Genomic DNA, 16,824 nt, shown 5'->3' with positions numbered 1-16,824 from the left:
AGCTAGTGTGCCAAAGTATTGAGAAAGGAAATGTAATATTAACTAAGTTTAACAGAATAGAAAGCAGACCACTTTAACTGGTAAATAAGAGGCAATTTATATGAAATTGGTCTGGAAAGATAGGTTGGAAAAAATGTGAGAAGCTTCAAATGTCATATAGGAATTCATATTTTCTCCTAGAGCAAAATTTTTAACCTTTTTAAAAACTTTGTTTGTTTCATGGATTTCTTTGGCAGCCTGGTGAAGTCTGTAGACTCCTTAGGGTAATGTTTTTAGTGTATAAAATAAAATATATAGGTTTAAAAAAAATCAATTATATTGAAATATTAAAAAAAAAAATTCACTGGTCCTAAGAACTCCTGTCTTAGAGAACATAAGGAACCACTAAATCACTTTAAGTAGAAGAGCACTGTGGTTAGGAATATTAAATTTTGTATGGGGGATAGATTGGTAAATAGAGAAGTTAGATATGACTAAAGCAAGTAAAAGATTGTTGTAATAGTGAAGAAAGTTTGAATTATTATGCATGTGATGTGAGTGAAGAGAATTTGTAAGTTAGGATATACAAGGTCACCTAATTAAATATGAGATTTGAAGGACTAAAGAATTAAGGATGATTCCTAGTTGTAAGTCTGAATGATTAAAAGAACATGGTACCATTGACAAAGGTAAGGAAGTTAGAAAGAGGGGAAGATTTCAGGAAGAATGATGAGAAAAGAAATTCTCAGAATGTTAACAGAGATGGTCACAAGGTCAGAAAGTAAAACTATGTATTTTTAAATGCATATGTTGGTTTAAGATTTTTGAAGCATTTTATACATTACCTTATTTGATCTTCATAGTTACTCAGAGAAAGTAGTGTATTATTATCCCCATTTTACAAGAAGGGAAGTGGAGATACAGAGTGTTTATGTGACTAACTCATGTTCCCACAACTATCAAAGTTTCAAAGATAAGATTTGAATCCAGGCATCTCTTTATAGCTAATGCCCTTTTCACTTGTTATCCTGCCTCCCTAAGATAAGATCAATTTGGAAATAAACTATGATGTAAATAATTGTTTTTAATATATGCATTTTTGTATGTCATGAACTTAAATATTTCACACTTTTTTTCAGGTTAATTGTGCTAAAGGAGAAGTATCAAGATACTGTGGAAAGGAAAATAATTTGACAAAAGCATATTTATTCCGGTAATATTTTTAATATGTAACTAAATGTGACAGGAAGGGGGAAAAAAGAAAAGGATAAATGTAAATTTTAAGTTTTTAAATTAAATATATATATATATATTGCAATTTTTTAGATAAAAAGAATAATGTTGTTCACAGTGTAGATAATCAGCCAAAATAAATATTTATTTACTAAGTTTGAACTTCCACTTAGCATAGACTAAGTGTTGGGGATACAAAAAATGGAAAAGAAAGTTCTTGACCTCAAGGAACCTAGTAAGGTAAGACACACAAAAAGGAAAGTGAAAATTGAGGACAGTTGAGAAGAGGAAGGAAAGGTACTTAGTGTGGAGGCATGATGAAATCATGTGCAATGGAGTGGGAAATGAAGATGTTGAAAAGAGAATATGACATAACTTTTTAAATATCTAAAGCATAACGTCATTCCTTTTTAGGAACTAGTCTGAAAACAACAATAATTTTTTGACTTAGTTAATGGGTGTGCAATGTCTGACTTTTCAGAAATTTGCCATACAACATAATTCATCTAACCATATTCTTTAGCATATTGTTTTGTAGAGAGCAGACATTTAATGTTTTTTCAGTTAAACTTAATATTTTGTTAACAATATGTGAATGTTTTGTATTATATGTTGATGCAAGTTTTCTTCTGACAACTTCTTATCTTAAATCTCTTAGTACTAGTTGGCCTCTAGGTCCTTTCTAGTTCTAAATCTATGACATTAAGTAGATTCAAGATTCTATTCTATATCAATAGAACACTAGAAATTATTTTGTTCACAAAAGTTAAAAAATAAGTGTTACATACCATTTTAGTGATTCAAATAACGTCATATTCTTTAGGATATGATCTGTCATTTTCATAGAATAGGATATTACATTTTAAAAATGAAATTTTCTTTCTAATCCAGGGAATACTGAATCCTCTTATTTATAGAACATTGCAAGGGGGAGATAGAAAATTTATATAAAACAAGATAAATGAAACTTGATTATTTTGAAATAATATTAAGTATAGTTCTGGGATAGATGTAACAAATTCTTTATAAATGATTTTTAAATGATAATTTGATGAAGTTATCATTAATAACTAAGTTTGGTCAAAGGTAATAAGGAATTCCAAATATTACATGAATTGAATAATTTTTTTTTTTGACAGAGGTAATATATTACTCAGAGAATTCCCCACTGACACTTTGTTTGACGTGAATGCCATTATAGCTAATGCTCTCTTGTAAGTACAAATAAAAAATAATTCGTTGCTTTTTAAAATTGTCTTAATTTCACTTAAATTTGGCTTTGAGAATTTCCCCCCATTATTTACAAGTTATTGATTGTAATATGTGCAATGCCTGTATCTGTTTTGGGAAATAGTTTTCTAAACCAAAAATGTATTCAGCTCTCTCTCTTTTTAAAATAGGTTTTTATTATATATCTGGCTGCCTCTTGCCCAACTTTAATTTTCATTTCTTCTATTTCTTTGCTATTATAAATATTGCTATTACAAATATTTTAGTGTACATGGGGGCTCTTCTAATTTGTTTATAGTATCAGTCTTTACATCTAAATCATGAACCCATTTCACCCTTATCTAGGTACGGTGTTAGGTATTGGTCAGTGCCTAATTTCTGCCATACTTTTTTCCAATTTTCCCAGCAATTTTTGTCAAATAGTGAGTTCTTATCCCCAAAGTTGGGCTGTTTAAGTTTATTAAATACTAGATTATTATAGTAATTAACTATTGTGTCTTGTGAACCTAACATTGTCTGGTGGAATACACGGGAGAGCTGCTGAAATACACAGGAGCCACCTAACAGTGGTCTAACCAGATCCAACCTAGAATGGATCTCCACTTGTGAGAGGATGATACAAGCAGACTGAGAGGCCGTTGTGTTGTCTGACCTCTCTCCTCTTCCCTCTGCCTCCCAATTTATCTCGTTTCCAGTCCACAATACCTGTGTCACCAAAATCTGCCTTGCAACTCCTTCAGACGTTATGATCCACAATTCTCAGAGAATTGACCTGTCCCTTAACAGTCATCCACCAATCAACTACTGTATTTCTTAGTCACTACCAAATGCTTTTGATGTCTGCTGCCTTATAATATAGTTTTAGGTCTGATACAGGTAAGCTACCTTCATTTGCATTTGTGTTATCAATTCCCTTGAAATTCTTGACTTTTTTTTCCTAGCTCTGTAAAGTAATTTCTTGACAGTTTGATTGGTATGGCACTGGATTACTAGATTAATTTAGGTGAAATTGTCATTTTTATTGAATTCTTGATATTTTTTCAATTGTTTAGATCTGACAGTATTTGCATGGAAACTGTTTTGTAAGTGTGTTTATATAGTTTCTGACTTTGTCTTGGCAGGTAGACTCCCAAATGTTTTACATTGTCTACAGTTATTTTAAATGGATTTTCTCTTTGTATCTCTTGCTGCTTCACTTGGTTGGTAACATACAGAAATACTGATGATTTATGTGTATTTATTTTGTACCCTCAACCTTGTTAAAGTTGGTAATTGGTTCTAGTAATTTTTTAGTTGATTCTCTAGAATTCCATCATCATCATATCCATCATCTCATCTGCAAAGAGTGAATAATTTTGTTTCTTCATTATCTACTTGTAATTCCTCTAATTTCTTTTTCTTCTTATTGTTAAAACTAATATTTGTAATGCAATACAATAAGTATTGTATTAATTACAATAATAATAATGGTGATAGCGTGCAATCTTGTTTCACTCCTGATCTTAGTGGGAATGCTTTTAGTTTATCCCTATTACATATAATGCTTGCTGATAGTTTTAAGTAGATGCTACTGATCATTTTAAGGAAAACTCCATTTACTTCTATGCTCTCTAGTGTTTTTAATAGGAATGCATGTTGGATTTTGTCAGCTGCTTTTTCTGTTCCATTGAAATAGACATATGTCTATATGTCTATAACATTCTGTTAGTTTGATTATTGATATAGTTAATTGTGCTAATAGTTTTCCTAAAATTGAACTTGCCCTATATTCCTGGTATAAATTCTACTTATCATAGTATATTATACTGGTAATAACTTGCTGTAATCTCTTTGCTAATATTTTATTTAAGATTTTTGCATCAATATTCATTAGGGAAATTGGTCTAAAATTTTCTTTCTCTGATTTGACCCCTATCTTAGTATTAACGCCACATCTGTGTCATAAGAGGAATTTAGTAGGACTTTTTTCCCTATTTTTCCAAATAGTTTGCATAGTAACTGGAATCAATTGTTCCTTTAAATGTTTGGTAGAATTCACTTGTAAAGCCATCTGACCCTGGAGATTTTTTTCTTAGGGAGTATTATAAAGGCTTATTCAATTTCTTTTTCAAAAATGGAATTATCTAAGTAATTTATTTCCTCTCTTAATCTGGGCAATCTATATTTTTGTTAGTAGTCATCTATTTCACTTAGATTATCAGATTTATTGGCATTTAATCGGGCAAAATAGCTTCTAATTATTGCTCTCATTTCCTCTTCATTGGTGGAAAGTTTACCCTTTTCATTTTTGATACTAGCAATTTGGTTTTCTTCTTTCCTTTCTAATCAAATTAACTAAAGATTTATCTATTTTGTTGGTGTTTTCATAAAACTAACTCTTAGTTTTGTTATTAGTTCAACAGTTTTTAGTTTTATTAATTGCTCCTTTTATTTTCAGAATTTCAAATTTGGTATTTAATTGGGGGTTTTTATTGCTTTTTTTTTTTTTTTTTAGCTTTTTTAGTTGCATGCATAGTTTATTGATCTTTTCTTTCTCTATTTTATGCAAGTAAATATTAGAGATATTAAATTTTCCCCAAGAATGCTTTGGCTGCATTACATAAATTTTGATGTGCTGTCTCAGTATTATCTTTCTCTTGGATGAAATTATCAATTGTATCTATGATTTATTCACCCACTCATTCTTTTTTAATTTAAATTTTTTATTAAAGCTTTTTATTTTCAAAACATATGCATAGATAATTTTTCAACCTTGCAAAGCCTTGTGTTTCAGATTTTCCCCTTCCCTAGATGTCAAGCAATCCAGTATATTTATACATGTTAAAATATATGTTAAATCCAATATATGTAAACATATTTAAACAATTCTCTTATTGCCCAAGAAAAATCAGATCAAAAAGGAAAGAAAATGAGTAAGAAAAAAATACAAGTGAAAAACAAGAGTGAGAATTCTATGTTAAGATCCACATTCAGTTCTCATAGTTCTCTCTCTGGGTATGGATGGCTCTCTTTTTCATGAGATCATTGGAACTGGCATTAATCATCTCATTGTTAGAAAGAGTCATGTTGATTGATGTTGCCATGTACAATGATCTCCTGGTTCTGCTCATTTTACTTAGCAACAGTTCATTTAAGTCTCTCCATGCCTCTCTAAAATCATCCTCCTGATAATTTCTTATAGAACAATAACATTCCATAACATTCATATAACTTATTAAGCCATTCTCCAATTGATGGGCATCCACTCAGTTTCCAGTTTCTTGCTACTGCAAAAAGACATTTTTGCACACATGTCACCCACTCATTCTTTAGGATTAGATTATTTAGTTTCCAATTAATTTTTGATCTATTTTTCCCAAGTGTTGGAATCCTAGTGTTAAATCAACTTGAAACAAGGTGATAATTCAAGGGAGATGTTAAAATCCTAAAGTTAAGTCAACTTGAAACGAGGTGATAACTCAAGGGAGATGTTAGAATCCTAGTGTTAATGCAATGTAATTGATACAATGCTTGTGTTCACACCTTTACTCATTGGAGTTCACATGTAGGAGATTTCAGGGTTTAGTATGAGATATCTGAATTCACACCTCCCTTGAAGCTATTAGGGTCAGAGAGCACTCTGGGAGAAAACCCATATAAATATTCTCTCAGAAGAGTTATATATAAGCCCAGTCAAGAGAGTTCAGCGGGATTGGAGGCTGAAGAAGGCAGAGGCAGAAGCAAAGGACAAAGCTGCAAGAGCTCTTAGAACCAAGGAGAGAGAGAGAGGCCTCTAAGAAAAGCTAACCGCGTTATATTGGAGATTGAGAGCCAGAAGCCCTCTCTCCGAGGCAAGAGAGGTCCATTCCATTTTCCACTTGGCTGGCTGGAGGACTGAAGGACAAACCTTTGGATTTGGAGACATTCGGAGGGAGCTCTTGGAACCAAGCAGAGAGATAGGCCTCTAAGCTAACCAGGCTATATTGGAGGCAATAAAAGATCTGAACTTTTATCACCTGGCTGCATTTGGGGCAATTATTGATCTGAACTGATACTAAGGCTGCCTCCAGAAAACCTCCCTGAGAAACCTGCTCTCCCCCAGAGAAGAACCATCATTTATATTATTTTAAAGAAGAACAAGAACTCAACACCCAAGCCCTTTATTACATATAAATTTGATTGTATCAAATGTAAATTTGATTGGTATCATAATACCGAGATAGCACATCAGAATTGAGAAAGATACATATACTATTCTTTCTGCATTTGATTTTGAAGTTTTTATGCTTTAATACATGGTCAGTTTTTGTGTAGGTACTGCTGAGAAAAAAGTATATTCCTTTCTGTTCCTATTCAGTTTTCTCCAAAGGTCTGTCATACTTAAATTTTCTAAAATTCTGTTTATCTCCTTTACTTCTTTATTATTCATATGATTCATTTTATGTTCTATTTATCTAGTTCTGATAGAGGGGGGTCCCCATTAGTATAGTTTTGCTGTCTCTTTCTTCTTGTGACTTTAACTTTTCCTCTAGGAATTTGGGTGGTCTATCACTTGGTGCATAGTATTGATATTACTTCATTATCTATGTTACCTTTAGCAAAATGTAGTTTCCCTTTTTTATTTCTTTTAATTGGATCTATTTTTGCTTTTGCTTGATCTGAGATCAGGATCACTACCTCTGTTTTTTTTTTTTTTTTTTTTTTTCCTGAGGCAATTGGAGTTAAGTGACTTGCCCAGGGATAGACAGCTAGGAAGTGTGAAGTGTCTGAAGCCACATTTAAACTCAGGTCCTCCTGACTTCAGGGCTGGTGCTCTATCCTCTGCATTACCTGGCTGCCTTACCCAGCTGCCTTACCCTTGTTTTTTTACTTCAGTTGAAGCATAATAAATTTGTTCCAGCCCTTTACCCTTGTGTATTTTACTCTGCATTAAATGTGTTTCTTATAAACAGAATATTGTAGGATTATAGATTAAAAGCTATTGCTGTCAGCATTTGTTTTATGGGGCAATTCATTCCACTCGCATTCCCTGTTAAAATTACTAACTCTGTATTTCCTGCCATCTTATTTTCCCAAGCTATACTTTTCTCTTTCTTTTCCCCCTTTCTCTTCTTCTCAGTGTTTTGCTTCTGACCACCACATCCCTTAATCTGCCCCTCCCCCTTTTACAGTCCCTTCACCCTTTCTTATTTTTTTCCGCATCTACTTCTGTTAGCCCCTCCCTCCCCTCCCTTTCCTTTCCTCTTTCCCGCCTACTTCCCTATAGAATAAGACAAGTTTTTCTATCAAACTAAATATATCTAATATTCTCTCTTTGAGCCAAATTCAGTGAGATTAAAGTTCACACAATGCTTATCTCCCTCTCTCCCTTCCTTCAATTGTAATAGATCTTTTTTATCTCTTCATGTTTTTATTTTACATTTTTACCTCCCCTTTCCTCTTCTTCTAGTATGTTCCCTTTTCCATCCCTAGTTAATTTTTCATATCATCACAATAAAATCAATTTATGCCTACACTCTCTAAGTATACACCTAACAAAGATACAGTTCTCAAGGATTCAACATATCATCTTTCCATTTAGGGATGTAAACATTTTAATCTTTAAAAAAAACCCAGTTTTTTTCCTTCCCTTTTTGCCCTTTTTATACTGCTCTTGAAAAGATCAAATTTTCTATTCAGGCCTGCTCTTTTCTTTTCTTTTCTTTTTTTTTTTTTTAATTTTTATTTAATAATTACTTTATATTGACAGAATCCATGCCAGGGTAATTTTTTTTTTTTTTTACAACATTTCCTTTGCACTCGTTTCTGTTCCAATTTTTTTCCCTCCCTCCCTTCACCCCCTCCCCTAGATGGCAAGCAGTCCTTTATATGTTGGATATGTTGCAGTATATCCTAGATACAATATATGTTTGCAGAACCGAACAGTTCTCTTGTTGCATAGGGAGGATTCAGAAGGTATAAATAACCCGGGAAAAAAAACAAAAATACAGATAGTTCACATTTGTTTCCCAGTGTTCTTTCTTTGGGTGTAGCTGCTTTTGTCCGTCATTTATCAGTTGAAACTCAGTTAGGTCTCTTTGTCAGAGAAATCCACTTCCATCAAAATATGTCCTCATACAATATCCTTGTCGAAGTGTATAATGATCTCCTGGTTCTGCTCATTTCACTTAGCATCAGTTCATGTAAGTCTCGCCAGTCCTCTCTGTATTCATACAGGCCTGCTCTTTTCATCAAGAAAAAATGAAAATCTTCTATTTCATTGAATGTTCTTTTTTTTTTCCCCCCCCTGAAAGATGATGCTTAATTTTGCTAGATAGTTGATTCTTGGCTGCAGTCCAAACTCCTTTGCTCCTTGGGAATGTCATTCCAGGCCCTTCAGTCCTTTAAAGTAGAAGCAGCTAAGTCCTAGGTAATCCTAATTGTGGCTCCTTGATACTTGAATTGTTTCTTTCTGGCTGCTTGCAGTATTTTCTCTTTGAATTGATAATTCTGAAATGTAGCTACAATCTTCTTTGGAGTATCATTTTCAGGCGGTGGTTGGTGGAATTTTTCGATGGCTATTTTACTATTTGGTTTTAGGACATCAGGGCAGTTTTCCCTTGATGAAGATGCTGTGTAGGTTTTTTTTTTTTCATCATGGTTTTCAGATAGTCCAGTAATTCTTAGATTGTCTCTCCTGGATCTGTTTTCTAGATCAGTTATTTTTCTAATGAGGAATTTTACATTTTCTTCTATTTTTTTCATTTTTTTGGTTTTGTTTGACTGATTCTTGATGATTCATTGAGTCATTCACGCCATTTTTTCAATTCTGATTTTTAGTGAATTTCTTTCTAATTAGCTTTTTTACCTTCTTTTGCTTGACCAATTGAACTTTTAAATGGGTTGTTTTGTTCATTGGGTTTTTTTTTTTTCTATTTCACCAATTCTACATTTTAAGGAGTTATTCTTTGTTTCTATTTCGCCACCAACTCTGTTTTTCAGAATTGTTTTCTTTCTCCATTTCATCAATTTTTTTAAGGAGTTATTTTCTTCAGACAGTTTCTATTTCACTTTCCAAAGCTCTCATTTCCTTTCCCCATTTTCTTTTAAACTCTCTTTTAAAATCCTTTTTCAATTCTTCCAAAAGGCCTTTTGAGATACGAGAGCAACTCACATCACCTTTTGAGGTTTCATCTGGAGACATTTTGCCTTTAGTGTCCTTGGGTTTTGAGGTCTGTTCTCTTCTGTCAGAGTTTTTTGTTTTTGTTTTTGTTTTTGTTTTTTTGCATTTTTGTTCATTTTTAAAGGTTGAAGTCTGCTTTTAGGTCAAAGGGGAGATTGTTCCAAGCTTCCTCTACAGGCAACAGGGGCTTCATGCTGCTCTAAGGCCAGTGCTGGCTTCCTTCTGATGCTGGGTGAGTGGCTAAGTTCTGCTATGCTGGGGTTTGGGGAGTCTTCTATTTGCCTTCTACAGTTGTATTGGAGATCTCTCAGCTAGTCTGCTGATCCACTGGCTTCTGAACCAGAACAGAGTAACCAACACAGCTGTATTTTGGCTAAGAGTTTCCTACTGTTCCCTACTAGTGAAGGCCTATCAGCCCTGGGCCTCCTTGCCCTATGCCTGGTATGGCTGCCTTCCCTGACGCCCAGTTGAGACAAACCTTTCTTGAAGTTCTTCCAAAATATCTTCTGCTGGAAATTTGTTAAACTCCAAATATTTGTAGGTTCTGTCACCTGTTTAGATATTTGATCTCAGCCAGGAAGAGTTGAGGACAAAGACCTGTCTACTTTCCACTGTCTTGGCTCTGCCTCATAGTAAGTCTTAGAATCTGCAGCTTATCCAAGTTACAAGGAACACCTTGTATGTTTATATATGTATGTATAAAGGAACAACTTTATGACTGCATTGAAAAAGTGGTGTTTATTAGAGCTGTTAAGAGTAATTCATTACGTAGTTATTATAAACCATTTGTGATTTCCAAAGGACTTTCCTCCATAACCCATGAGGTAATTAATAAAAGTATTGTTGGCAAGATGAATTGATAAAGAAATTAAAATTCAGAAAAGTTTAGTGCCTTAGCCTTAGTCACATAATTAATGTGCATTATAGCCAAGATTCAAACTAGTTCTTATTTTAAGTTTAATTTCTCTGATGGAAATTTGATAAATATAATTTATATAGTATAAAATAATCCAAATTATATTTAGGGGGATATGTGTTTCCAAGCTGTTAGTTATGAGGAAAAAGAATATAATAGTTTTTGTAGACATAGGCCCAAAGGATTGCTTTGGCCAAAATTGCTAATAATTGTTTCTCTTACCAGGTAAAGTATATTTAATATCTTAAATAGATTTGTTATCTTATTCATGTAGCTACTTGTTCCAGCATTGTAGATACTAATTAACCTGTTACTCCTATATTTTTTTTAGTTATGTCCTTTTGTAATTCTGCTACTCAGTGTACATTCACTATCCTGAGGATCTTCTTTTTATTTTAGACACACACACACACACACACACACACACACACACACACACACCAAGTGATCTGTCCATTGATTATTCTTTGTGAAAAACTTTTTTCTATTCATACATTACAATAATGATACCATTTACATTTTCTCATGTGAGATAATATATGTAATGTGTTTTGCAAACTTTAAAGCATTACATAAAATGAAGTTTTCATTACATATTACTAGTAAAATGAAGTTATCATCATTATCATTATCCTCCTCTTCTTCCTTCTCATCCTTCTTGTATTCTTCAGGCTTGTCCTTGTAAGCTCCCACCAAGGGGTTACTGATTGGCAGGACCATACATACCAATCTTCTCCTGATAGACATGAAGAAGAGACTGATGTTAAAAGGGCCAAACAGCCTTTCTTTATTGGTAATCTCAGCAGGAGTTAGCAGGAAGCAAGAGCATGTGTATGTATATCTCTGCGCCTTTCCCTCTGCTTCTCTGAATCTCTGAATCTCTTTACATCTCTGCTTCTCTCTACTTCTCTCCTCATCCTTCTCTTGCCTATGGCAAAGCTGGCCATTTATATCCACTCTCCTCTGGGATTCCCTAGTGCTTAGCCCACTCAGCACTGCATAGGTGGATCCAAAGAAGGAATACACCTGAAGTTAATGCTGCATCCTAAGAAAATATCTAACACCTGTAAAACACAACCTTCTGCCTCAGAGGCCAAGCTCCTTTTTACTTCCTGGGTCCACCCTATCAGTTGATATGGCATACATGGCAATTCTCAGAAAGAAAGTCTCTAACAGTCCTGATCCTCATTTTTAGCCTGATAACTCTTGCCTTGTACTTCTTTGTCATTTTGGATATTTTGCTTTTTTGTAATAGTCTATTTCAAGTGTTTGTAGACTAATTCTGATAAGATTATCAGGAAGCCTGATACTTATATTCTTTGAACCCCCCCTTTTAATTATGATTTCTTTGATCTAGAAGCTTTTGGTCCTACATAACTACTGAGTGTTTTTAATTTGGGATTTCTTTCAGTAGTAGATTCTATTTTTACATTTACTGTTTTTACATCTTCAGGAAGAAAAAAGTAAAGAGAGATAAAGGAAAGGAAAGAAAAAAAGAAAAGGACTTGAAGAGAAATAAATTAAAATGCGATATATACATTTTTTTTTGTTTGGTCATGGTTAAACATATCTTTTCAACCTGTTTTCCATGTATAATTTAAATGTTTTCCTAACATTTCAGTCTTTTTACTTTGTCCTGATATTTCTTACTGTCTTATTAAATCTTTGAGTTTGTGTGGTCCAGTCTATTTTTCAGGTAGTCTTTTAATTGGTATAGCTTTCTTCCTTGAAAGCTGTTTATTCTTATTCTTGATTTTCCTTTATATTTTAATTTACATTCTTTATATTTTATCTCTTGATTATATATATTTATATATCTTGATTATATATTTTATTTCTTGATTAATTTATTCTGGATATCGCTGGATTTCTTTTAACTAAGCCTTTCTTTTCTCTAAGATTGTATTTGTGCTTGTTTTGTAATAACTCTTGGGCAGACCTCTTGGGTTTCTCTCAATTTATAATATTTCTTCCTTGTGGGGTATTTGTGTGTGTGTGTGTATGTGTGTTTATATCTCCAGGCTTAGTTTTGGGATTCAAAATTTCTGCTTCCTGTCCTCTTTGGTTGGATTGGCAGACCTCTTTTAGGTTTGTCCCATTTGTAATTTGAAAGCTGCTACTTTTGGTGTTCTGGATGAGGTTGCTAGGATTTACTTTAATCCCTGGCTTTTCTCTTAGTTTCCTGAGGACTAGTGAAAGTTATCAGGTAGTAAGGTTGCTAGTGATAGCCTCTCTCTGTCCATTTTCCTTGCACAATCTTCATTCTGTGTTTTTTTCCTGTTCCCTGCTTAGTGTTATGTTAACAGTGCTCAGTGTTATGTTGAAGATGGCATTCATTTCAGCCTATCTGCTCTCTTATTGATCTTGTTTGTTGAACTGGTCCTGTTTCCTTATGTGTATCTCACTGCTCTGAAGAGTGCATATCTATCTCTTGGCTCTTTCCACATCAATGTATGGAAGCTGGCTCTGTTCCTTATTTTTATTCTAACAAGCTAGAATGGGGTGGTCTCCATAATGAGACCAGACTCATACAGGCATTGAAAATATTATCTAAAAATCTTCCCTTAATGTTTGATGAACTTCCTCTGATCATACTGTCCCCATTCCATTGATTCTGAACCCTCTCATAATTTAGACTTCTTATTCTATTCCAGTGTTACCTGATCCTTTATCCCCATATCTCTCAACACACCCTCTCATCCCAGTGTCCCATTTCAGAGCTACCCAACCCTTTCTTTCTTCTTCTGACTTACTGAAACCATGGCTATTTATTCCAACATTGACTTTATTTTTACTCATTCCCTCAGATAGGAATTGTACTATTTCCTCCTCCCCATTCTCACTTACAGATTCTTCTTGTACTCTTATCACTCAGCAACCATTCCTTCTTTGAGGTTCACTCAAATAGTATCCAGTACCTGATCAAAATTCTGCTAGCTTTTTGTTCTCCTTTCTTTTAGTGCCTATATTACATTCTTTCTCTAATCCCCAACTTCTGTTTTTATACTAGGGGACTTCAACACACAAATATTGATACAAATACCCTAATCTCATTTCCCATGATCTTTACCCTCTCACAAAGATGGTCATATTCTTGATCTTTCTGTCACCTACAAATTGATTAGTTTCACATTCATGAACTCTGAAATTTCCTTATCTGATAACAAATCTATTGCTATTCCACTTCTTTCTTTGTCTTCCAAAAAATTTTACTCTTTGTCAACAACATGACATTCAATCCCTTACCTGTCATTTCTCTTATGGGATGTCACCCCATTCTTAGCTATACTCTTTTTTCCCTGTCTTGACCCCTTGGTAAACTCCACACTGTTCACTTCTCTTGAATTCTTCCTTCCCTTATCATATAGCCTCTTGCTTTTCCAAGACACAACCTTGGATCACTCCTACCTGATTTGTCTTCATTCCTGTGTAGGTGGAGAAAATCATGAAATCATACATTAATTAAAAACTTATGTGATAAAAGGATATCCTGTTCCATCTTCTTGATTAACTCATTATTGCACCTACCATAGCACTCTTTTCAAATTTTTTCATCCCTCTTCAAATATTCCTTGGTTCTTCTTCCTCCCACTCTGGTCAACTGAGAACCTTGACTCATATTTTACTGAAAAAATAAGGCTATTAACTGAGAGCTCTCTCTTTTCTTTTCTTCCTCATCTCATATCACCTTCTACCATTTTCTACTTTACCCACAAAGAGGTGGCCTTTCTCCTTGCCAGGACATTTGATTTCATCACATCTCCACGAAATTACCTCCTTTGTCATCATCACTCTTTCATGTATCTTTAGTCTCTCTGTGTCTACTGGCTGTTTTCTCACTACCTACAAACATACTCATATCTCAAATTCTCAAAAAACCTTCACTATCAACCTCTCTCTCCTGCCTTTTGTGGCTAAATTCCTTGAGAACGCCATCGATAATAATACATACCTTTACTTCCTCTTACATCTCACTTTCTTAACGCTTTTCAGTCTCTCCAGAGTTATCAACAATCTCTCTTTTTATTTTGGCTGAGGCAACTGGAGTTAAGTGATTTTCCCAGGGTCATATAGCTAGGAAGTATTAAGTATCTGAGATCAAATTTGAACTCAGGTCCTCCTGACTTCAAGGCTGGCGCTCTATCCACTCAGCTATCTAGCTGCCCCAACTAACAATCTCTTAATTACCAAATCCAAATGCTCCTTTCTCCATCCTCATTCATTTTGAACCTCTTTGGAACCTTTCCAATACCCTCTTTTTCTTGATATTGTATTTTCTCTAAGTTTTCAGGATGTTGTTCTCTCCTAATTCTCTTCCTATTTGTTACCTACTCCTGATGTGTGTTCCACAAGACCTTTTTTATTTTCTCCTTCTGTACTATTTATTTTTAGAAATCTTATTAATTTACACAGATTAAATTCTGATGATTCTCAAATTTTCTCATTTAATCCTAAAATTTTTGTTAACTTTCAGTCTTTCATCTCCAATGAATTATGAATGAATTCATTATCTTTCTTCTCAAACCCTCCCCTCTTCCAAACTTCTTGATCACTGTTGAGGGTATCATTTCCCCAGTCACCTGGCTTGCAATTTCACACATCACTCCTCTTCAAAATCCAAGCTATTGGCAGGGCCTGCTAATTTTTTCTTGGTAACATCTTTTATATATGCCTTTATTTCTTATGTAAACATTGCTACCAACCTGGCAGAGATCCTAAGCATCTCCTACTGGGATTACTGCAGTGTTTGTCTTCTTGGTCACCCTGCTACAAATATCTCCCTACTTCAGTTCATTTTTCACCCAGTTACCAAAACAATCATCATATAATGAAAGTCTGATCAGTATTGGATCTTCTCATGATCCAATATGTTCCAGTCACTTCCTGGATGAACTATAAATACCCTTTTTTACCTCAAATTTCTTCATAATCTATTTTCATCCCTCCTGCCTTTGCAGGCATTTTATATTTACATGCCTGTCTCTGGGTGTTTTCATTGGCTGTCCATTAGGCTTCATCTCTTTCTCATCTCTACCACCACCTTCAAGAAACATTTCCTGATCTTTTTAATTAAAAAAAAAAACAAAAAGGGATAAAAAGGAATTTTTTTTACATCTTCCTAATTTACTCATTATTTGTTGGAATCCTTACTAACTGCTAACTAATTAGAGTTGATCTAATCTTACAAGAAGATGTTTTGGGCAGAACCTGAAACAAGGTACTAAGTAGAACTAATTAATACAAGGCTTGTGTTCACACCTTTACTCATTGGAGTTCAATGAGTTCACACCTCCCTTGAAGCTCTTTGGGCCAGAGAGCACTATGGGAGAAAACCCACAATCCCTCTCTTGAGCATAAATAGAGCTTCAATGGGCCAGTCGAAGAAGTTCTTCAGAGTGAAGAAGCTACAAGTCGAGATTTCACCGGAATGACATGAAGAGTGGAGCTGGCTGGAGGCTGAAGAAAGCAGAGGCAGAGGCTGAAGGACCAGACCTTTGGATTTGGCGACATTCGGAGAGAGCTCTTGGAACCAAGCAGAGAGATAGGCCTCTAAGCTAACCGGCTATATTGGAGATAATAAAAGATCTGAACTTTTATCACCTGGCTGCGTTTTGAGAAGAAAAAGCTCACCACAATTATTCGCTTACCACAGCATTTTTTCCAAACTTCTTTCTATCCATTATCTCCAGTTTTTCCTGTAGAAAAACTTGTTTATTCATTTATTTGCATATTGCCTTCCCCATTAGATTGTGAACTCCTGGAGGTCAGGGGGCTATTTTTTACCTTTTTTCAATTGGAATACAATAGCATTTAGCACATCATCTGGAACATAGGTATTTAATAAATATTTATTGACTATTATCAAAGTATAATCAATTTAATTTTTTTGTTATCACAGAAACAATAAAATTAGAAAAGCTAACAGAAACAAAACAGAAAATGTAATTCTATCCTTATTGAAAGTTTTTAAATGAATTTTAGTACTGGATTACTTACTAAATGTAATTCTGATTTATGTATCTCAGGAAAATAGACTATAAGAGAACAGGAGGGTGGGGAAATAACTACTTATTGAATATATGTTATGTACTTTATATATTATTTTATTTGATCTTCACCTAATAGGTAGATGCTTTTACAATTAAAATTGAATCAGACAGAGTTTAAGTGATTTGCCTAAGGGCACAGCACAGCTAGTAAACACCTGAGGCCACATCATATCTTCTTGACTCTAGGCTCAACACTATATATCATGTCACTTAAATATCTCTAAAGGGTTCAAAAGATGACTTAAATGATGTTGAAGGATATTATTTAGGACATG

General features: G+C 34.0%; 1 protein-coding gene across 3 annotated transcripts in view; it reads left to right on the top strand.

Moving 5' to 3' along the window:
• The window catches only part of TXNDC16 (thioredoxin domain containing 16), a 117,210-nt gene that overhangs the window by 21,281 nt on the left and 79,105 nt on the right, over positions 1 to 16,824 (top strand). For all 3 annotated transcript variants that reach the window (XM_051977947.1, XM_051977945.1, XM_051977946.1), the window contains exons 5-6: positions 1,119 to 1,192; positions 2,352 to 2,426. In XM_051977947.1, the coding sequence (XP_051833907.1) occupies positions 1,119 to 1,192; positions 2,352 to 2,426 (149 nt within the window). The remainder of the gene's footprint in view (positions 1 to 1,118; positions 1,193 to 2,351; positions 2,427 to 16,824) is intronic.

Source organism: Antechinus flavipes, chromosome 2 (assembly GCF_016432865.1).
Source record: "Antechinus flavipes isolate AdamAnt ecotype Samford, QLD, Australia chromosome 2, AdamAnt_v2, whole genome shotgun sequence".
Taxonomy (NCBI): Eukaryota; Metazoa; Chordata; class Mammalia; order Dasyuromorphia; family Dasyuridae; genus Antechinus; species Antechinus flavipes.
The sequence above is the reverse complement of the archived record's forward strand: the minus strand, read 5'-3'. Positions and strand labels throughout refer to the sequence as shown.